Below are 23,635 nucleotides of genomic sequence, written 5' to 3'. Positions count from 1 at the left end.
GGATTGAGGGGCAGGCCGGCTTTTTCCCCTCTGTGAATTTTTTTAATAAACAATAAGTGCATTTTAGAGCACAATTTTCATATTAATTAGTCAAAACCTACAGGCTAGGCAAAGACACTCATTAAATGTTCATGTCCTTTCATGGTGTACCAAGCCGATGAAACATGACGGTTCCCATGAGCCGCCCCAATTTTAAAAATGTGCCAAAGGTACCCTGGTATGTTAAAGCTTACCTCCATTGCAAGGGCCGGCATTTTGTCATGGGTTCCACTTTTGCCCAAGCATTACATATAATATGCCACTGCCAGAATGTACTGCTAGCCAAAACTATGGAAGTATGTTATGTTAAACGTTACCTCTAGTATGTTAGCGACCGCATTTTGTTATGGATACCCCCTCCCATATGCCAAGGTTGTTCTTTTTATGTCAAATATTACCTCCAAAGTGCCACTGCCAGCATTTTGCCTTGGATGCCACCTATGTCAAGAATTTGCTTCAGTATTCCATTGCTAGCATGCATTTTTCTAGGGGTGGCTGTTGCCAAGATTTACCTCCAGTATGCCAGCGCCATCATTTTATCAAGTCTATCCCATGTGCAGAGATTGCCTTCTGAATGCCAGTGTCAGCATTTTTCCATGGTTACCTCTATAACCCAAGAATTCCGAAAGTGTGTGAGGTCCAACAGCAAACTCCCAAGCATCGAAACATATTCTCACTTGCACTCAGGTACATTCACTTACTCACACATTCTCACTCACACCCCCTGGCGGAGGATGGCCTGATCGCCAACTTATAAATCGGCCCCAATTTCAAATTAATTGTCATACATCACATGATGTAATACGTTGCTTTGTTGTATCCATGTACATTTTAGGACATTTCTAACGAATTAGGAATGTACTTCAAACATTTATCTGACTACCTTACTTACCTACGAAAGGACCAAATGTATGTTGTACAGGCAGTGTAATAAGGTGTACCAATTAAGTCATAATTACCAGGACATGTTCAAGAATTGTTAGCATGTATGACAAATAATTTGGGAAGAAAAAGGTAAAGTTAAACAAATTGGAACGTGTGCCATTTAACCTCACACAGACACATCATGCACAGGAGTGTGATAAACAAAGAAAGAGATTCATGAAGTTTGGAAAACAAGATAAGCAAATTATAAATAGATCTTTAGCATAGATGTAACCTAAAACTTTTGGTAAAGTCGAAAACACTGTAAAATGTACTCATAAGGTATGCTACACACGAATGCTACAATAACTATTAATTATTTTGGGTTGTTACATAACGGACAGGCTAGTCTGAATCTTACTTCAAGACACAATTATCATTTCTTAAATGCTGGGTCCAGTAATGTTTCACCTTCTGTATGACTGCACATTGTACTTTTCCAGTAATGCTTATAGGATCAATGGTGGCCTCAGAAATGGGCTCCTTAGAAGGAGACATTCAGTCAGATTGCAGTTGTCCAAAAATCTCTTCCTTTCGTGGCTCCAGCAGAACCAGCTACAAGCAGCATCTTTCAGAAGAAGTCTCAGTTGACACCATAGTGCTGGGGGCCTGATGACGAGTGTTGATCCAATAATCCAGGTCAGAACACTGGAATGCTGAGAGCTCCATTGAAGACAATGGAGTGGCTCTGGTCTTATAATGGCTGGTATAAGCCTGAAGCTCCAACATTCCAATGTTTGTCTTCATGTTCCTCCATTTTTTATTTAGAACATTCTACCATTAGTGGGTGGAATCCTCTAATAGCCTTCTGCCCCAGAGTATACTGGTTGGTAAACGCCCTCTCCTTCGTTATTGACCCTCAGAACCTTTAACAACTGGTATAGCCCTCGGCAGAGGGCTCTAAGGGTTATATTGTATTGCTGTGTGAGGGTAGTTCATTTTTCCACTCTGTTGAGCAAGGATCCTTCAACACAAGCCAATGCCACCAACCGTGCTGGCTCTCAACTAAAAACCAAGCTATATACAAGTTACTCAAAGTTATGCTCAAAGTAGTGAATGGCAAGACACCCAGGCACCTCTCTGTAACTTTCATAGCATGCACCAACTCTGAATTTAAGACACACTAACCTCTTAGTCACAGCCAAGCTTCCACGTGCGTCATTAAAGTTCCAGCCCTCCTCCAATGTAGCTCATTACCATCAGGAACTAAATCAACACAGTGTCTCTTGGAGTTTGCAAAATCTTTCAAATGTCATAAAGTGTAATAAGAGGCACAGGAATATTTAATGGCCTACTCCCTGTAGTGCTCAAAATATTCATATTTTATGCCCTGTACCCCGTTAGTCTCAGAAACATTTTACCCCAAGTACGTGTCTCTTATCGCAAATTACATCAGCACAACTGGGGCAATGAACCTACCACACAACTGTTTCCATATGGATTTATTTGAACAATCCTCCCCTATTGTTCTATGTGCAAAATTTGGTGTTATATAAAATATTGTTGCTGCTAAATAGAATAGTAACTTCTCAAAAGACATAAGTATGCGTGACATATTTTTATTAAATGTGCCCACAGAGATCGTGGTATATATGCCCCTGCAAAGCACTGTGCTGCATTGAAAGTGTGCTTGGAAAAAAAACTATTTTTACTCCATGTGCCATAAATGTCTTTATGTTTGGCTTGTCAGCACAGGCTGCACATAGGGTCTCTGGGGCAGTACGTCATTTCACCTGTAAAAAGGAATTGGAGTATAGTTTTAGGAACTTTCTGGTAATAGCTTCTCTTTTAGACAGTAACTATATATCCGTATTTAAGCCCTGAGTCTGAATTGTATTGGAGAGATGTTTATATCTACAGTTACATTTTACAGAAATGTTATTTTATTTTCGAAAATCCTACGAATACACATTCCTCGAGCTGAAATAGACTAAGGTGGACCTATCTAATGCTATTTTACCAGCCTGCAAACCCCTGACAGAGTGTGGCCCTCATGTCGGCGCATTCAGATGCTACATTGATCAGGTGGTAGAAGTATTGATGTAAGAGGGAACAGCTTGGACTACTGGCTCCAGGGCCAGGAAGTGGTATTTCCCCTTGTGTCTGACTGAGAGAGACCACTGGCTCTGACAGAGGAGACAGCTAAACGTCTTCCAATATGTAATGACCTGAGACATCTGGTAAATAGGACACATTGTGGCGTGTAAACTTAGCAGCCCAAGCACATCTCCCACAATTTGAAATATTCCATAGTGTAGCACAAGGGGGCACAAACAGCCTTAGGGAATGGACTGTGATAGAAGGATTTATATTGGCACCATCAGGAATAGGATCGCCTACGTAAATATAGCAAGTTGTGCTCACAAATCTTGTAACGCTATAGGTTCAAGAAAAATATTCGGATTAAGCTGGATCAAAATGAAGAACAGCTATTCCCACTTTCACTGGTTTCCTCTTAGGACTCAACACGCCAAACCAGAGCTTAATGCAGAATCTGAAATGCTGCAGAGGAAATTTTGAAAACCAAGCTCAATGCTAGCCTGCAACAGTAGTGAGAGACACTTTGATCCAGAGACTCCTGGTGATCCGTGGGATCCGAAATTATGGAAATTCTATAAATGTGATCTAAACATTGATAACAAAAAGAAACAACCAAATACCTAACATAGTAAAAGCCTAAAGGTGTGCTTATTTTTTATAGCTAAGTAAATTATGTTATATTTTAGATCTTGCAAGCAGCATGGTTGGTCTGCAGTCCCCATATACACATCCGCACATCAGACCATCAGCAGCAGAAAGGAAACAGAGGAGCATATACATTTTTGGAAGACTCTTTACATGGCTGGGACAAACCTCTGGAAAGGATGCACTGTCCCACCCTTCCAAAGTGCATCACTCAATGTTTTCGTCTCTCCCACCTGGTCCCAGATGCTCCATTCAAGGGCACGTAGCTCGATTTCAATGAAGCCTGTAACCTTTGCCTTTCGAAGAAAGAAAATTTCATCAAACCCCATTACAGATGAACCCCCGAAGTGAGGCCAGCCAACTCATCCAAAAAGCTCCTGGCCAGCATCAGCTGCGAAGACGCATCTTGTCCCACCTGGACATCTGTTTTGTTCCTCAGCACAGTCCCCCATAGCTTCTTCATAAGGGCAGTATCCTATGAGGAGCCCTCCTCAGTCACAGCTCTAGGACTTCTGCTTGATAGAACTGAACTCCATAGAAATGTTTAAGGCTGAAGGTAAGCCCCAAACACCAGCCCCACCTCATGTACTCACAAGCCAGCAAGATCTTTGTCCAAGTACCCCTCGAAAAGATAGCTAGAATTAGATTTTTGACTTCCTCACCATTACTCATAATATAGCATTGATTTTCATACATTTCAGTGATAAAGGTTACTCCCACTGACTTTAATAGAGAAATATTTTGGCGCATTTGCTCTCTGGTTTTCCATGTATAGATTTTACTCAAATCATTCAAATGTTTCATTTTGGGTTCGTTGTGGCTCATAACATGTTTTGATGTGGAATTGTTGATACTTGTATTTCTCAGCGCCTCCTTATTCATAATTTGACTTCAAGAAAACCCTCAATCCAGCAGAGACAAGCGCTCCTTAAAGAGAGCTCTTGGTTGAGGAGCTTAGCGATAGCACATGGAAAGGTCTCTAACCCTACTCTTTCCCGATCTATGATGATTTCTTATGATTAAATCAGTAAAATCACATTTGAAGCATAAGCGACATCGCATGCCAATTGACCCATTCCGGACATCAAATGAAGAGGCATCTCGCAGTCTTCGGGATTGCCGACCACTCTAGTTTTTTTTAAATGTATCTTTGTTGAAAACTCAAGACTGCAATAAGTTAACGAACCGTTATTGATAACGAGAAGAAACAACCAAGTAGCAAAGGTAGCAAAAGCCTAAAGGTGTCCTTACGTTTCATAGATAAGTAGTCGATTATGTTATATCATAGAGGTTGCAAGCCGCAAGGTAGGGCTGGCAAGCTCTATGCCTAACTATTATTGAATGACGCCACTGACCTGGACTAACAGTACCAAACTCAATATACCTAACCTATGCCAAATGGCGCTGTAGTATTTAGGGTAGGGAAGGTTTCAAACCAGCAGACGCATCCCGACCTAAATTCCTGGTATACATCAAAGAACACAAGAGGGCTGCTTCACAAAGTTTTCTGCTTCTGAGTATTAGCTTCTCTCTTATATGTGAATCACACCTCAATAGCTAAGCCTGATTCATAAAGCATTTTCTTTAGACTCCATACTTACTCATGAATTTCCAGGAGTAAGGCATGCTTATTCTCGGCCTGGGCTAAATTTCCGTTCCGCTCGCGGAAATTGCGATAATTTGACATTTTCGCGTTCCGCGGAGAGCGCGAAAATGTCAAAATTTGTTTCTTGCTCGCGCTGTAAAATATTACATTCTCTCGCACGCGCGATCGCCTTACCTGAATCCCCGCGTTCGTCGACAAGTTTTCCCGATCCGGTCGCGTTCTCCACGAGATGTTGGATTGTTGGTAGCCATTTGAGCTGTCTCGCGACAGTTCGCGCACGCAGTAATGTCATTGGTCGCGCGATCACGTCTTTCTTCTCGCGATCATGCACCACGAGAAGAGTGAAAACAACATGGCCGCGCCCGCGAGCAACCGCATGGGTAAGTTGGCGAGCCGCGACCACGCAGGAAATACCGCGAACGGGCGGGAAAAAAACTTCCGCATCTTCGTGATATTTCCGCGTGTTTGCGGAGATTTTCAACATTTTCGCGATAATTTGCGAAAGTCACTTTCGCAAATTCCGCCCACCCCTAGCTTATTCACGGAAATACACAAATTAACAGGATTCTCAAAGCATCTCCTTATTGAAGTTGTGTCTTTCTCCAGGCATAGGTATTATTAAACACACCTGAGGTCTGATTGCTAAATTATTTTCTCAAAGAGTAGGTTTGACTTACTCCTGAAGTTTGACATGATTACTTATGGAAATAATCTTAATTTCAAAAGTCCTGATTCCAAAGCCTTTTCTGTGAATAGTTGTGCCCTATTCTTGTTGTTGGTGTGAATTATATCTAAATATATACTCAAGATTTACAAAGGTTTTTCTGTAAATTACCGCGTCTTACGCTGAGATTGGGTACAATTTCAATTTCCTGGAGTACAACATGCATATTCATGCAAAAGGCGTTGTCAAAACCAAGACGTATTTTTGCCGTTAGGAAGCATGCCTGGCCACTGTACAAGCCTTGCGAATGAGTCCTACACTTTGTCATCAACAAAAGGCAAAAATATACTGTTAATTATGACCTGTCACGTCACTCGCTTCAAAAAGTCAATTTTTTATGTGTGGTGCTGCACGGAAATGGAATTTTATTCTAGGAAATGTATGCAATGGGTTCAACCTGAGTTGTATTTTTATACATCTGGGTCTTCTAAAGCCCGCCACGCAGCTCTGAGCAAGCCTCCTTAGTAAGCAGGCAATGTATGCGCGGCCCCCTGTACGATTCAAGTACGGATGCCGCGCTGTTCTTCTCCATTAGGTTCTAATTATAGTTTACAACATCAGCAGCTTTGTGAATGGCAAAGTACATAATACAGCTACCCAAGGATGAAGTGAAGCATGCAGGTAAATGATTGCTTCTATAAAAAGCAACAGCAAATATCCGAGAGCGCTGCTGTGCAATCATCACCTCGCACGGCGGAAGCGCAGGTTGTTGCTCACATGAGGAGTGATCAGCAACACACCACTAATCAAACTGATCGGAGCTGTGCCCTTCTGCCTCCTCGTGCTGCTTCTGCTGTGTTCTGAGTATAGTCAATCAATATGAACCCCATTCATGAACGTGAAGTCTTCAGAAGGGACTGGTGATGTTAATTTCATGGATGTTGATCCACCTAGTGCCTGGGTTAGTGAAAGTGACGGCACACTCCTGTTGACCCCTGATGGAATTACAGGGTGACCACTTGTCCTCATAGCCTATCTGCTGCTGACGAGCCAAGGAAATGGCATAATAGGGAAACTACAAAAAGTAACAGACCCTCTACATGCATTGCTATTTCCTGTTCCTGTCTCTGTCGTCCTGGGTTTAAGACCAGAGATATCAATGGAAATGTCAATGGGAACCAAAGGGCAAGCTAGGGATGTTTTAATTTACTTATTGGTTTTATACAGCACCTTCAGTGGCGGAGCAAGTGCACCATGGATCCTACAGAAAATGGCCCCTTGCCACCAGTTTCCAAGTGAAAGACAGGCATACTAGGATGTGCAGTAGGTCTATCCCATATCTGTGTCCTAGTGCCGCTGCACCCTGAGCACACGTGAACCACTTGAGTATTGGGGTCCTTCACAAAGAACCGAGACATACAATAGAAAAATTACAAAAAAGTTAAGCCTATCTTCTAATCAATTGTATTTCAGGAAGTCTCAAAAAAGATAATTGTATGACTATTTCTTGATGGAAAGAAAAGTGAGTTGAGTTCTGAGGTGACCTAAAAGTGAACGGGTTTTCATTCTACTCTATACCTGAATGAAAGTATTGGCTTTTATGCCCTACTCATTCATTTCATAAGGCTTTATTCGAACATAAAATAAGTTCATAAAAGCACAATTAAAAAAAAAAAACAACATGATTAAAAACAACAGAGGTAGAAAAATCGACAGTGTAACATTGTTTAAAATAGTTAAAAGAGCATACTTTTCCTGACATTAATGGATTTAAGAAGAAAAGTAGCCGTATAAAAACACACATCTGGATGATACAAATTAAAAAGTAAACACATACAGTCACGTAATGATTTAACCCAGAATTTGACAAACAAGGGTTTTAAATATGCTATCCGATGATATTTATACAGCTGACAAAGCAGAAGAAAGTGCACAGTGCTTTGGGGGGTAGAGTTGTCACATGGACATGGACCAGCTGGGGGTAGGTTCAAAGACGGGAAGGCAACCAGGTTGTGGGCTACTCCCATTCTAAACCTGGTCAATACATACCGGTGTGCCTTCCAGGTAACTTGAGATAAATAAGGTTGATAACCCACAACTTCATTCATTTCATGGTAATGAGCATAAGATGAAAGATTAAGGCTAATATGGTGTCGTTTGGTAGAAGCCTGGTGTAGAAAATACCGCTTAAGATCGGATTTGGACAACATATCTGCCCCATGGTGATCCATAGTAATGTTAATGTTATAGATCTCCCGAAATTTATCGGTTACATACTTTAACCATGGGATTTTGGTGTAGTGGTCCAAAGTAAGACAATCAGAGATAATAGCTCTACACAGAGAGGTCTCTTCTTTGGTCCATGTGGAGCGCCATAGGGTCAATGGTCTAAGTAAAATCAAATCGGAAAGGTAGTCAATGCCTAATTCATTATGCACTAAGGCGTTTGAGACAGAGGTTGGTAGGCACAAAAGTTTCTTCAAAAAATCATTTTCCTCTACCTGGAGAGATCCTGCCGGGGCATAGCCCCATATACCAGCTCCGTATAAGGCAATTGAAACACACCGTGATTGGAATATTTTCAGCATGTCATTTACCCGCCTATCTCCCAATTTGGTTGCCATGGTAAAGATTCCATACGCGCTCCTGGCCATTTTAGACCGTACATTCTTATGCTCATTTACCCAAGAATTTTTGTTTGAAAAAGTAACCCCCAAATACGAAAAGTTATCCACAGCCTGGACCTTTTGGCCCTCTATATAAAAGGAGGGCTGTTTCTTTCCTTGCCTGCGACCATATTCCATTACATAAGTTTTAGATTTGTTTAAAACTAACTTTCGGCTTTTGATAAATTGCATAAAACCATCCAGCAACTGTTGGAGACCGTATGGTGTACGTGAGATTAAAACCGCGTCATCCGCGTAAAGTAGCACAGGGACATATTCATTGTTAATTTTGGGAGCATCCACTGACAAGGATTTCAGAAAGGAATCAATCTCATTAATAAAGAGTATAAAAAGCAGTGGGGCTAGCACACATCCCTGGCGTATTCCACGACCGATCTTAAACATGGGAGTGCATTCGCCTTGTGATCCATAACGGACACATGCTCTCAGTTTGGTATATAGGCGTGCTAAAAAGAAGACAATACCATCCGGGGTCCCCATTTCTAACAACTTTGCCCAAAGAATGCCGTGATCCACCAGATCAAAGGCACTTCTTAGATCTGCAAAGCAGAGGTAAATCGTGCCAGTCTTGGCCAAAGTATATTTGCTAATGAGCAGCTCTAAATTTAAGCACTGCTCAATCGTGCCACGACCTTTCCTAAAACCAAACAGACTCTCAGCTAAAATACCGTTTTCCTCCACCTATTCCTCCAATCTCACTAAGAGCACTCGGCTCATGACTTTTACGGAGGAATCCAGCAGGGAAATTGGTCGGTAGTTCTTGGCTTCCCCACGATTACCTTTCTTAAAAATTGGAACTAAAATAGATTCTTCCCAGGTCGGGGGCATTTCATTACTAACAGCTGAATTAAAAATATTGGTAAGCAAAGGCCCCCATATTTCTGGGACCAACTTGTATACATCAATTGGTACCCCATCTGGGCCTTGAGCTTTACCCCCTTTGCTGTCCCGTATGCTATCTAAAACTTCTGGTACCGTAAAATTTAATAAAAGATGCGGCCATCTATTCTCCAAAACATGAGAAGCACCATCTGACTGAAAACTTTTAGAGAAATGCTAGACCCATTCTACCTGCATAACGTTCGAGGTTAGTTCCGTAATTTTGTCATCTTTAAGGAATGGAGAATTGACAGTTTTCCAGAACAGGGAACAATTATTCAGTTCAGCTGCCTTAGTCAGGTTGTCCCATGCCTCCTGCTGGAGTTCTAATTTCCTGCGTTTGAGGGTTTCTTTATATCTGGCTCTTAAGTCTACGACCAGACCCCTATCTCTAGGTTTGGTTGATAGGGCAGATTTCAATTCCCTCAGGGCCAGGGTACAAGTTGAGTTGAACCAACACCGCGGTCGATCCTCCTTGTGCTTACATGTACTTGTAAGTTTGGCATTGATGGCCGCATTAATATTGATAAAATGCTCTATAGAGCCAAGGGAACCAGAGTTATCTTCTAGGATCGCGATAATATCTTCTAGGCAACTGTGGATGATAAAATCAGACGTAATGTCGGCCTTGTCCCCCTTCCATCTAAGTCTTGTACCATTGGGGCGTTCGGCCTCAATACAAGTGATAGTACGGCCCAGAGTACTGGCATCATCCTTATCCCATAACATAACCTTTACTACCAGGCAGTTATGGTCACTAAGTTGGATGTCTATTACTTTAGGGGCCGTAATCCAAGCCTCAAGACCCGGGGAGATACAAATAAAATCTATTATTGAATTCGTTCCCCGACCTGTAAAGGTAGGACAAATCTCCCCCTTTGAATTTTTCTCATTGGCCATAATACACATATTATATGTAGCAAGAAGGTTATTTAGGGCGTCTCCGTAATGATTATGTTGAAAATGAAGAATCCCATCCTCGTGGTCGTCCTCTGAGAAAGGACAGGTAGTAATATTAAAATCCCCGGCCAAAAACAAATCAAAGGCTTCATTAGATTCCTTAAAGAAGTCTACCAGTGCCCTTAAAAGATCCTTAACCGGCTGATCCCTAGAATCATTAAAAATATTATTGTAAAAATTAATTAAAAGAATGTTCCTACCTCGACTTATGTGCAGCCATAGAAGCTGGGAGTGAGCCCCAACCTGAACATATTTAATAACCGACAAAGGGGCTTTAACTGAAATCAAAACGAGTAGACCCCCTTTGGCTCTTCCAGATACTGAGGCGGTAGCGGGTAACTGATATGAATTAAAACCACAATAGCCTTTAAAGTCGGTGCACCAAGTTTCCTGTAGACAGATAACATCAAAAAGATCTAAAAATTCCGTCCACTCCAGACTATCTGATTTTGATCTAATTCCCGCGATATTCCAACTTACAATATAACATCCGGAGGAGCCGTGGATACCTGATCCCAAATTAATACAATTACCGCCCTGTTGGGGAGCAACAATGATAGGGGTCTCCTTGGATAACTCAGGGTGGCCTACTAGATCTCCTTCTTTACCCTTAGTCATACAAATTATACTTGACCCAGGAATTGCCTCTTCCACCCCAGGCAAACATACAGTTGGGCCTATATCCAATAGGACTAGATTCCCCTAGGTTACCGGTGGTACCACACCCACCTCTATTTCAAAATCCAAACAGACTTCAGTGACGTCCATCTTATCCATTAATATGGGCTCTTCTATTAATCCTAAAACAACACTGTCCTCCTGTCAATCATTTTGGTCCAACCCACTCAAGCATTGAAAACGGTTAGCAGTATCTATCTGAAAACTGTTTACCAAGCTAGACTCCCCTTCCCTCCTTATTTTCCCTCCCCCTCGGTGCGTTGAAAAGTGTTCTATATGCTGACTATAGAAAAAACCAAGGGGGCGGAGTGTAATCCCCTGGTCAATACTAGGGCGGGACGTAGCTCTAATCAAAGCTGTCGTGGCAAGGTGGGGAGAACTAAAATTTATAATAACACAATCCCCAGGAATGTTTTTAGGGGACATTCCAATCCAGTTAGTTCTAGTAGTAGCCAAAATCTGATCCGCCATAGCCACCGGAAAACCACATTCGCGGTTAAGCCATGCCACAGTTTTGTTCTTAAGGGAATCATGTGATTCCACAGAGTGGTAGGGCCTGTCCTCTCTGATGGGTGGTACATTAGTCAGGACTGCCACATATGGTGCGCAATCAGGGGGCAGATTTGGTTGCGAAAGGCTTCGATTATTGAGAATCCCCCTTCCAGATGTCTTTGTCATACTTCCCGGGGCATGTGTATCTACGATTGGGGGTGATACCAATAGGACAAGCAGGTATAGCTGGGATAACACTAAATTCACTCCCAGAAACAGATCGTGTTACATTGCCAACACAACCTTGTCGTTCAGTAGCAGGAATAATCCTACTCTTTGACTGTGTAGGAGTATTAGTGCCCGCGCATAGCTGGCCACTACTAGATTGCTTATTAGGGGGTTGCATGCTTTTACCGGTCAAGCCTACATTCCAGTTTGCCACAACGGGCAATTGAGGGCTATTGTTAGAGTTTAAACCGGATTGCACCATTTCGCCTAATCTGCTCACTTCCCTAGATATAGCCTCGAGTTTATCTAAAAGAGGTATGATAATATTATTTAACTTACTGTCAATCATACCAATTAGCAGCTCGAGCTGGTCAGGAGCTAATGTCAAATGGGTAGAATGAACCTCATTATTAGAACAGATATGCTCAGAGGGGCCTGTGTTAGAAACAGAAACAATGTTCTTTTTTCTTTTGCGGTCCCCTTTTTTAGAAAAAAACGGTCTGTTAAGATGTGACCCTGATCTTAACACCCTATGTATATTAGGAACCACGGGGGTCACAACAACGATATCGTTGGAAGACCTAAGAATATCAGATACCCCAGCGACATCAGCTTCTAGCGGGGAGACCTGAGTTGGCTCAATAACACATGTACCCTCCCTCACTGGAGAGACTATAGGGGCCGAGACTTGGATATCATCAAAAGGGTGGATCTCAGCAGGAACTGATTGGCTCGTTATCTCCGGTCTGTCGTTACTAGCTAGACCCAGAGATAATCTGCGTTCCTTGTTGATCTTGTCTACAACTTTGACCAAGTAATTGTCAAGTGTAGATACAGTGGGGCGAGGGGTCCCAGTTGACTTGGACATGTTGCCTGAGAATACAATAGATAAAATATATGACAAACAAAAACAGCCAATTGAAATTAAAATAGCACTTACTATGAAATGATTTCGATTATTTAAACATTACACATGACACATGCGCTAAAAACAAAAGTAGACCACAGCACAACCCTTATTTAAAACACAAATTAGTAAGGATTGTGTATCAACACAAGTCTGTGATTCACCAATGTTCCTGGTACGATAGGGTACGAAGTGCACAATGTTGTGCAACGAACTTAATTCCACAACTTGCAACAGCAACACTAATAGTCCCAACAGATGTAAATGTCACAGTACCTTGCGATGGTGGTCTTATCGAAAAATATTAAGGGGGTGGCCCGGCCCGGCCTCCTCTGGCCCCTGACGGCCACAGACGGCCCGCCCTCTGCCCGGGCTCAGCCCGGCGCCGCCCGCGCGCGTCCCGCGACACGAGGGGAGCCGCTCGTTAAAGTAGCACCTCCGGGCGTGCAGGTGACCGGAAATGAGGCGGAAGGCAGGAGCTAAGGATGATGGGAGCTGTAGTCTCCCCCAACGGCGGCCAACGGAGGTGAGTGGCGGCGGGGGAGACACACAGCGTGGGTGTCCCAGATCGATTCCGCAGAGTTTTATCAGGTAGGTCCGCTAGGTATGAGCCCTCAAGCAGAGAATGTTCCCCGCTCCACCGAGGGAGCCGCTCGTTAAAGTAGCGCCTCCGGGCGTGCAGGTGACCGGAAATGAGGCGGAAGGCAGGAGCTAAGGATGATGGGAGCTGTAGTCTCCCCCAACGGCGGCCAACGGAGGTGAGTGGCGGCGGGGGAGACACACAGCGTGGGTGTCCCTATTTGATTCCGCAGAGTTTTATCAGGTAGGTCCGCTAGGTATGAGCCCTCAAGCAGAGAATGCCCTACTCAACTCTAGTACCTCATCCCCCTCAAATCAGCAAAAAAAATTGCCAACTTTGCTCTTGCAAAGAATTGAACACAAAAACTCACCTGGCCTGTCGAGAACAGTAAGCCATACTTCTGTAATTTCTCATCTTGTCTTTGGTAATGGCATATTAATAGGTACCCCTCAAATGCCTAACCATCAATGCAATTACATTCAAAATCTATTGCTTAGCATATAAGGTAGTATATAAGGTCTAAGTGAGAGCCTCTAGGCAAGAGTGGAGCTTCAGGCATTCCAGAGACAGAATCTATACTATTACAGTTTGCGTCCAGGTTGCACACTGGTGCTTGCTGGCGCCTGCTACAGTGGCTGCTCGCTCGGAATGGGGGTGGCGGGGCTGGGGGGGATTAAGAAAACAATTACAAAAAATGAATGTACCTTTTTCGCAGTGCCGCTGCATGCCTCTCCCACCGCTGCATGCCTCTCCCGCCGCTGCACGCCTCTCCTCTGTCTGCCGGAAGCACCAGAAGCACCCAGGCTTCCAGAATCTCCCAGCCAATCACGACGCTGCAGGAGCCGCGTCGTGATTGGTCTGAGCGTCCTGTTTGGATGCTCAGGCAGTGCCTGGGGGGGCTGGGCATGTTCTCCACGGGGCTGTGCAACACAGCCCAATAGAGAACATGCTAAGAGCGCATGATGGTTTGGCCGGCCCTAGAGGGCCGGCCAAACTGTCATGTGCACTTAGAGGAGTGCAAACCACTCCTCCCCTGCTCTGGCATCCCGGAGCCAGCCCCGCCCTACTCCCGCATAGAAAAGAAAATGATAATAACGTCATGTTATCATTTTCTTTTTCATTTTTGCACTTCTGAAATAGCAGTGGGGCAACGCTCCTCCTCCTTAGGGGACGAGCCGCCCCTTGCCTGCTGTCTGTTTCTTCAAAAACAGCAACATCACATAATGGAAGATTAGCTTCCTTCACTGAGCAGGCTGCAGACTGGAATAACAAAGAATTATGAGGAGGTCTTTGTGCTATTTAGGAAGCTCATAGTTCTGGCGGGATGTTGCTGCTAATGTCGAGAATAACTGGGGCTGGAAAAGAAGGTCCTTCATCATATATTTCACCCTAAGACTGTCTTGCCATTTGTGGTGCAAATATATTGCCAATTATTGTTATTATACGTAATGCCTTTCTTTTACTGACCAAATGTTTATATGTATTATTACATTTATTCATAGACTTTACACTAAAACCGGGTTTTAACATATTCATAAAACATTTTTAAATGACCGTGTGGATGTCTTGTGTGTGTGCATCTTTCGGGGAGGGGAGCTCCAGTATATCACACTGAAATGAGATGTATAAGTGAACGTTTCTGGAAGGACTGATTTGATGGTCATCCAGTGCTCAGTATCTACAGACAAGTGGCGGGTCTCAGCCTGTGTGTTTTCCGGCTGAAGCTGTCAGTTGAGTCAAACCTGTGCTTGCCCAGCAGCAAGGAAGCTCTACTGGGCTGTATCTAATGGAGGACCTGTGCAAATGCATCACCAACCATAGGGATTTTAGAGCGTACAAATAAAACCCTCCTTTTGTTTATGATTGCTCTGCCTAACTGTTCCCTTGCCTTGGGGAACATCCTGTTCATGGTGCTATAAGAGACATCCGTGGCAGTAAAAGCTGGGCCACACCAGCCCTCCATGTCCACACAGGAGTAACAACTTTAGTGGTCTAGAGTCCACACCAACTACCGATGGAACAAACTTGATGAACCACTTAAGGTGCTGGTGGTCTCAACCAAACACTGCGATACGCATCCCAGGCCACTCTGGATACTCCCAGTTCTATGTACCCATGTCAGTACGCATCATCTGTTCATATTGCTAAACATACCCCTATTTTTTCAGTGAACATTTCTGTAACAGAATCTGCGGTTAATAATGTTGGTACTTAATATTGTTGGCACACTGCCTGGCTGAACCACTGCACACCCCAGATAGGATGTTCATGCTACTGAACATAATACTTTTCACAAACAAGTGCTCAGAACTATACAAATACAATCTCTAATAGCACAGTCTGTATTTAAATATCCATTATTTTTGACAGGCTTACCGTTCATCATGTTTATCAGGCTTTATGCCCGCACTACTTCAGATTTCAGAACCTTTTAAATTGCTCCAGCATTCATTTAACCATACCCTACAGCACACTTCTGTCTATGAGGATACAAACACGGGAGAGACTGTTTACATAGCAGGTAGGCCCACTATTGCTTTCAAATACCTTCTGGTTTCACAAGCTCAAGAATACGCTCAAGTATTTGCAATGTATGTGTGTATTTATATATGTGGTATTTCTATAGCATGAACCCATCCAAAAGACAGTGGAGTGCTGTACAAGGTGAATGAAAAGCAGAAAGTCAAAGAATGACAATAGAGGCAGCTGGTTTGTGGATTGTTAATGAATTGTGACCTAGTGTTCAGAAACACGGTGCGTCTTCTACTCTTTTCTAAAACTGGAGCTGAGTTGTGGCGGTCCTGATGGATACGGGAGCATTTTGGGGACTGAAACAAAAGGTGAGGAGTGGAAAGCTTGCAGAAGGCACTGGCAGATCCTCAGACCACATTTCAGTACATCAATAGTTGCCCACTATGCCACTTCAGAGAAGAACCCAATCAATGGTTGGAGAAAGCCTGTCGCGTTGCTGTTTCTTTTTCACACTTCTTAGTCTGCAGTATTGTGGTGGTGTGGGTGTGGTGAGAAGAGTCTAAGATGGTAAGCTGGTTGCAAGATAAGCATTGGTGCTGTTTGTGGTGGTATTGTAAATGATACAGCTGGTTTTGAAGTTGGTGTGGGCTGGCAAGGGAGCTAATGGAGTTCTATATAGGTGGGGCAGTGTATAGCTCTCTTAATCTATGGTATAGATTGCAGTAGTATATGCTCATGTAAGTACTGGATCATAAAGAGTTTTTTGGCAAATGAAAATGCTTTGTTGCCCTGGGACGATCAGCTCTACTGTTATGGTCATGCAAAGTCCATCTCACTGCTGTCACTGCTAACTCAATCACTTAATCGAAGAATTGATTCTATTCAAGCGTATTGACTTACAAGCATTGGCCACTAGAACAACATAAGTCTGCAACCATGGCGTTTTTCAAGTAATTATGGAAATACATCGCTTGCCAGATATTTCACTATCAGCTACATAATTTCCAGATTTCAGTAAAAAAATGTTTTTAGCTGAAATGGATCAAATGTTACAACAAAAACATCACTCACGAGGTGCAAAGCAGTAGCAGCCACTTTGCAAAGATCAGTTGGGCGCCTGTCAGTTGTGGATTGCTAGGTATCCAGGTTTCTAATCAGGTGAAACATTTTATCGAACAGTATTAATATCTCCAATTAATGACTGGGGAGTAGCTTTTGTCTACAGCATGGTAAAAATGCCATGCGTGATTGACTATGGTTTAAACAGGATGGAAAGAATGATTCTTTCTTTGACTTGAAAGTATTTTATTTTATTGTTTGTGCTAATTTATGTTACACCTCAGACATTGTTTTCAAATGAGCAGATATTTCTGTGGAACACACACTGGAAAACCTCTAACCATATTGCTTCTCTTGTTGGAGGCTGATGCCTTGACTGCTTCTTAACCAGACATGATTGCCTATTGGCCTACAATAGGTAAAATGTCCCCTCATTTCAACTACATATTTTTTTATTGATAAAGTGATAAGTAATGCACCTGTTTTACTGAAAAATATTTTAAAAATGCCAGTGTATATGAACACCTGGTAGCATTTTGTTAGGTCGGCTTCAGGTTAAAATGGTTTGAATCATCATATAAAATGACCCAATGCAGCATCCGACTTACCTAAAAGATGTACATTCAAGCATATGCTTATTCAAGAGACATTTATCTGGATACAGTTTACTAGATTTTTAGGCCTGGCTTTCGACCGTGCGGCTGTCAAACAGACTTATTGTCTACAGTGGGCTTTGAGCCCACCCATTTCAATCCTTGGCTTTTTCTAACGAGCCTCTGTCTGCTCTTGGTTTGAGACTTTGTCAATCATTCTTGGCTCAACCCAGTGGACTATTTAGCTCTCACGTAATGCTACTGGCTGCTTGGTGTATGCTTCCTCCACCAATGGAATGCTTCAATTGAAGTGCATTGGGTCCTATCTTTTTGTCAGCTCCCCAAGGCTTCCCAACCCCTTTCACTTCCCCTCTCCTGCTTGCTCCACCCCTCTCCTCCCTCTTTCTCCTGTGATTTGTTCCACATTCCTCTAACCTCTCCATTTTACCCCTGTGTGACTCTTCATTCTCCGGCGCAGCCCTTTCTCCCACTGGTGTATCACTAGTGCCACTGGGGCCATTTTTTTCATTATCCTTTAAACTGTATTTAAAAGGAGCATTTATTGAAGGTCATAAGCTGCAAAGGAACAATGACTTTAAGTAACTCTGCAGCTTCTTGTTTTAATGAAAATGGCATACTAATCCCAAACTTTCTTTACTGAAACAAAAGGTGAAGCGTGGAAAGCTTGCAGAGGGCGCTGGCAGTTGCTCAGACCGCATTCCAGTCCATCAGTGTTGCCCACTCTGCTGCTTCAGAAAAGAACCAGACATTTGCATATCAGACTTGGTCTTCTCCAGCATAGAGGAGCCAAAATATCTCCATGTTGGTTACAGTCCCATTTGATCTTACCAGTGAGGTGCAGATTGAATCCTATTCACAACTAGCACTGGACCCAAGTGTGGGCATACCTGTGATACCCAGCATGTCAACCTGAAACACAAAAGGAGAGGATGAAATACTTGTAAAAGACTCCGCTTCTAGCAATTGCTTGGGCCACATTCCAGTCCACCATTTTTTGCACACTTTACCGCTCCAGACAGGAGCGATATACAAACTAGGCCCTGCTCCGATAGGGACAGTCTAATCAGAATTGCCAGTCTATGCCCCCTCTAGAGAGACGAATACAAGTCACTCCAGACCAGTTTCAGTCTAATTGGACCTTATCAGTGAGGTGCAGCCTGATTCTTGTGAATTCTTGTGACACAGTGAACAAGGGGTTCACGTTTGGGCATACCCATCTATACCTCCTCTTCTACAACCCCTTAAAGTTACAGCTTCAGTTACCCTTCACACACTGGAAAGAGGCTTACTCCAGCTTTTCACTGGAGTAAACCTCCAACCATTTCCGGGGTGGAAAAAAATAGATGAAGAACCATAAAAAGGAGTCTTCGGGGACACTTACAATTTCTCAAAGCTAGCCACATCTTGAGGCATGCACTCCCCACCCACTGAATGGGCTTTACTCCTGTGTAATAGTAAAAATTATTTCAATAATAATAGGAGAAGGAATTTCATTGCAAATCCACACCAAGTAGTATATGTTAATTGAACTAACTTGTCAAAAGAAATTGTTTAACTCTAACCATTAAAACACCTTGCTACCAAAATGTTATTTGAAATGATTAAAGGTCAACCATTCAAGAGCTACTTTCTTACATAGACAGATATTTATCGAATAGTCTCAAGGTAGACCTAAAAGCTATTACTCATGTAACAAAGTAATGACTGAACATAATGGTATGCTTCCATTGCCAATGTTCAATACCCTATAACAATATGGGTTCAAGTCGTATTTTATGCGGGAGTAAATGCATTTCAAGGCCACATTTAGTGAACAGCTTGCAATCCTAAATCCAGCTATTTGCACTTGCAACAATGGAACATATTGAGAAAGGTTACAATCACTGGAAGAACATCAGACCAGTTTTTCTGCCCAAGTACAATACCAGTCGCAAAGCTGCCACACGTTAGTTACTGAAGACATTAGAAGTTTAATCCTGTAAGACACATGCCCCATCATTCTTTACAGGCCATATTTGCATTCACTGTTTTATCCATTTTTGCCTGAAATCCCAAGGTACCTTTTACCCTCTGTAGCCAGCTTTAGGCTTGGCTGATCCGGCATTGTGGTGATTTTCTAGTTACATTTTTCCTGAAATCAGTGAAGATGAGCCCTTGTCTGTTCCCACATAAATGTTTGCAGACCTGCACTCAATCTTAGTTCTTATGAACTATTCTCCCCACTAAGCCACACATCCCCAGAACTCCATTGAGTGCCACACCGGCAATTTCAGTGTATCATCCCTTCCAAAGCTGTACGGCTGTAACAGTGACATAGGCGACGGACTAGAGGAGAAGTGGGCCAGAAAAGTCGACCAAGATAGCCAACTATCCGGAAGATGGCCATTTGAGGTTATTCAGTCAGGACTACTGATAAGTCAACTAATGATAAGCAAGTGTTCGTGCAAGAAAAGATCAAAAATAACATTCCTCGATGTAACAGCATTTGATGTTATCACCCACAACCTGTGTCCATACCTATTTTATGGTGCTTTTCTCCTTCTCATACTGACCATTAATCTTACCCTAGGCCTAGCCCTGGAGCAGTGGTTCAATGAAACTCTGAGAGATTTGAGTATGTTTTGGTTGTGCCATGTCTCCTACTTTTTTGCCTTTCGTTGCATGCAGGACAGTTTATGCTGACATGCTTGACATTCTCCCGGCACCTAGACACTCATACATTCCCCTGTACGTCTTCTGCCTAAGGCAAGCTATCCTTTAATGGCTTCCAGTGTACATCGTTGCAAGAGTCTGGGGCTTACACTGCCACTGATCTCAAAATCACAGACTTCCATTTCCTAAAGGGATATACCACAGGAACATATCCTTCTGCCAACATTGTGACTCTATGGATTGGCATGTGTTGTAGATCAATCTATTCTACAGTTGAAGCAGTATATTCTTTAAAGGGAACAATGAACAAATAGACTTTGGACAAAATAATCCTATGAGCTGTTCCCTCAACAGGTCCAATGGATCATGTCTTTCTCAATAGCACAAGGCCCTGTGCCTCACACTGCTAAAAAGTGAGGAGGACAAGAGCCATCAGTAACAGTTTCTCATGGTGCAAAGTGTTTAATTGAGAATGGATGACCTAAATACCTTCTGGGTGATCATCCTCAATACACTGGAACTTGCTAACTAAATGAGAAAAAGTTGAAGTTGCACATATGTTACTCTCGATGACACAGTTATGCACCATGCATATTCTCGCTAGGATGACACTTCCACCCAGGGCATGTAAAACAAGAAAATTGTCTACTTTGGATGGGTTACAGACTCTCCATTATATTTGCTACAGTGCCCATGCTCGCTACAGTACTGTCTAGTCAGAAAAGGTTTATTGACCCCCACCCCAAATTCTATAGGCAGGATAGGGTAGTGAATCATTAGTATGGTGTAGTTGGAACAAGTTGTTGACAACCCAAAACGCCTGCATAGTGATGACTGGCAGACTCCCCTAAAAGGTGATCTTAGGTCATGGACACCCCCAAAATTCAAGCTTTGAGATGGGGTAGCACAGTGCATGGGAAATACAATTTCTGAAGGTGGGTACATGGGTGGAAGGAAGGGAGCACTTCTGCATGCATGGGGCGGGGAATTGGGACGTGCCAAAATGTTATGACATCATTAGATTGAAAATATGAGACATTTTTACTGTCAAACTTCATGCTCTCTTTCTCAGGGTTCACAGATTCATTATAAGTGTCTCTTCCACAGTTATTAGTAATGTTGTCCACAGGCAGCTGTAAAATTAGAATGACCATCCTCTAATCAGCTGTTACATAACATATAGCATCCTACCATGTAGTCATAATCACAGCATTAACATGTTTCTTGCTTCTCTTCCTCCAGGTATCTCCATGCCTGTTCCTGTGTTTGGCCTGCAAGATGACAGCAAAGTATTCACGCAAGAAAACTGTTCGCTATCTGATGAATATTTCATCCTGGTCGGCTCTTTTGTCTCATTTTTCATACCATTGGTAATCATGTTGGTCACCTATTTCTTAACTATACGGTCTCTGCAGAAAGAAGCAACTTTATGCTTCAATGACCTGGGCGCGAAGAGCAAACTAGCCTTGTTCAGTTTTCTGCCTCAAAGCTCACTCTCTTCTGAGAAACTCTTCCAGCGCTCATTGAACAAAGAGTTGGCTCCCTATGGCAGGAGGACGATGCAGTCAATCAATAACGAGCAGAAAGCGTCCAAGGTTCTGGGCATCGTCTTCTTCCTGTTCGTTGTGATGTGGTGCCCATTTTTCATCACCAATGTTTTGGCAGTCATCTGCAAGGAGGCCTGCAATGAGCACATCATTGGAGAACTACTTAAGGTGTTTGTCTGGATTGGCTACCTCTCTTCAGCAGTCAACCCACTGGTCTATACACTTTTCAACAAAACGTACCGCTCTGCGTTTTCACGGTACATCCAGTGTCGGTACAAGGAGGAGAAGAAGCCCTTGCAGCTGATACTGGTGAACACTATTCCCGCCTTGGCTTACAACTCCAGTCAAATGCAGTTGGACCGGATGAAGAGCCTAAAGAAAGACGCTAAAATGGTTGCGAATGACTATTCTATGGTTACTATAGGATTACCTCATTTAGACACTGCGTCAAAGGCAAGTCTTAGCCCACCAAAAGAAAGGGATAGCTGTGTGTGACTCTATAGAGCTGTTCGCTCAGCTACCATGGCAACCGCGGTGGTCATTTGAGGCGATTTCGCCTAGCTGGGCTGAATCCTCTGAGGACTCTCTGAAGGAAGATTCAATAAATCAACATACTCCTCATAATACTTTCTACAAATCCAGGGTTGAAAATGCAGTACTGTAGAATGTGCACCTTTTTCTGAAAGTGTTCATATTTCAGCTGTTTTATTCATAGGCTTTATGATACTTATTTTTTTTAATATCCTAAAATAATATATTTCTTATATTTATCATGTGAATTTCAGTCGGATATCTATCTTTCATTGTTGCTTTTGTCTATACAATGGAAAGCCGTGCTGTCATGCAGTCCTGTCTATTTGCAGGTTTGGGTTTGAAGTGGCTATCTCACTATTGTTTACTTGTCTTATTGTTGACTGTGAATGAGCACTTTAATGGGATTTTAGAAAGCCAGGTAAAATGTCAGATAACTCATCAATAAAAACGTTTTTTTAAAAAAAAAAGAAGCTGCGTTGTGTGCCCTATTATACTCAGTGTGCACTATTTTGAACGTCTGGGTCGCCAGGTGTTATGGTGACATTTCAACAAATGAGTTCCTGAAATGTCATCGAGCTGCTTTTGTTGATGTTTACTGTATAACTCGAATTAATTATACTCAAAGTAAATTAAAAGTGACTGCGCCAGGATCAGCAATCCCATTCATCCCTAGCTCCTGCGTGGTGTACTTGCACATTTTGTTGATGAATTATGTGAGCTTCGATTAAATGTTCGAGTTTCCCTTCACTGCAATAATAACGCACAATTCACCCATTGAACTAGTTGTTAGCCACGGAGGTCAGTTCATCAAAATGTCAGGGTAACAAAAGCGAAAGCACATATTAAAGGTTTAGCGCCTCTTTCTGGGCTTCTGGTGCTTTATAAATGTGACCCTTAATTCCATTAGTTCCACTCTTAACACCTTGGGCAGACTCCAACTTGGTGCTGGAGGTTTGGGGAAGAACAAGGAGTGGAAAATGCGGAAAGTAAAGATGTCTCTGTGAGCCTGTTGTACTTTCTTTTTTACGGCAAACAAGGCAAACACAAGGAGATGATGGACGGAGCGCTGAAACTTTTCAGACACTCACCCCAACTCACAGATCTGGGTTGAATCCATCATTGTTCTTTAGCTCATTGCGCCACCCCAGTACAAACGCAGCTATATGCAAATCAGTCTTACCCTATGCCTCATGGGAACATTCCAGCTTGAACTGCCAAGCCATGTCTTCCCTGGACCGGAAACAAGCATCCTGGGACCAGTTTCGGGCTAACAGCCCTCATCAGCAAGGCTAGCTTGAATCCAGTAGCAGTACTTTCTTTTTTATACACGAAAAAGGGGAGAGAGAGGATAACCGTCTGCTAAGATATCCTCCAAACCATAGACTCATACATGCTAAACTAAGTGTAGCGAAAGGAGAGACGTAGGTG

The 23,635-nt window shown here is 42.8% G+C and overlaps 1 protein-coding gene across 1 annotated transcript in view; it reads left to right on the top strand.

Annotated features, from left to right (window-relative positions):
• The window catches only part of HTR2A (5-hydroxytryptamine receptor 2A), a 359,985-nt gene extending 337,311 nt beyond the window's left edge, over positions 1-22,674 (top strand). The window contains exon 3 of the mRNA XM_085620418.1: positions 21,369-22,674. Within this exon, the coding sequence (XP_085476544.1) occupies positions 21,369-22,168 (800 nt within the window). The 3' untranslated portion in view covers positions 22,169-22,674. The remainder of the gene's footprint in view (positions 1-21,368) is intronic.
• Positions 22,675-23,635: the final 961 nt, after the last annotated feature.

This window comes from Triturus cristatus, chromosome 8 (genome assembly GCF_964204655.1).
Source record: "Triturus cristatus chromosome 8, aTriCri1.1, whole genome shotgun sequence".
In the NCBI taxonomy this organism is placed as follows: Eukaryota; Metazoa; Chordata; class Amphibia; order Caudata; family Salamandridae; genus Triturus; species Triturus cristatus.
The sequence above is the reverse complement of the archived record's forward strand: the minus strand, read 5'-3'. Positions and strand labels throughout refer to the sequence as shown.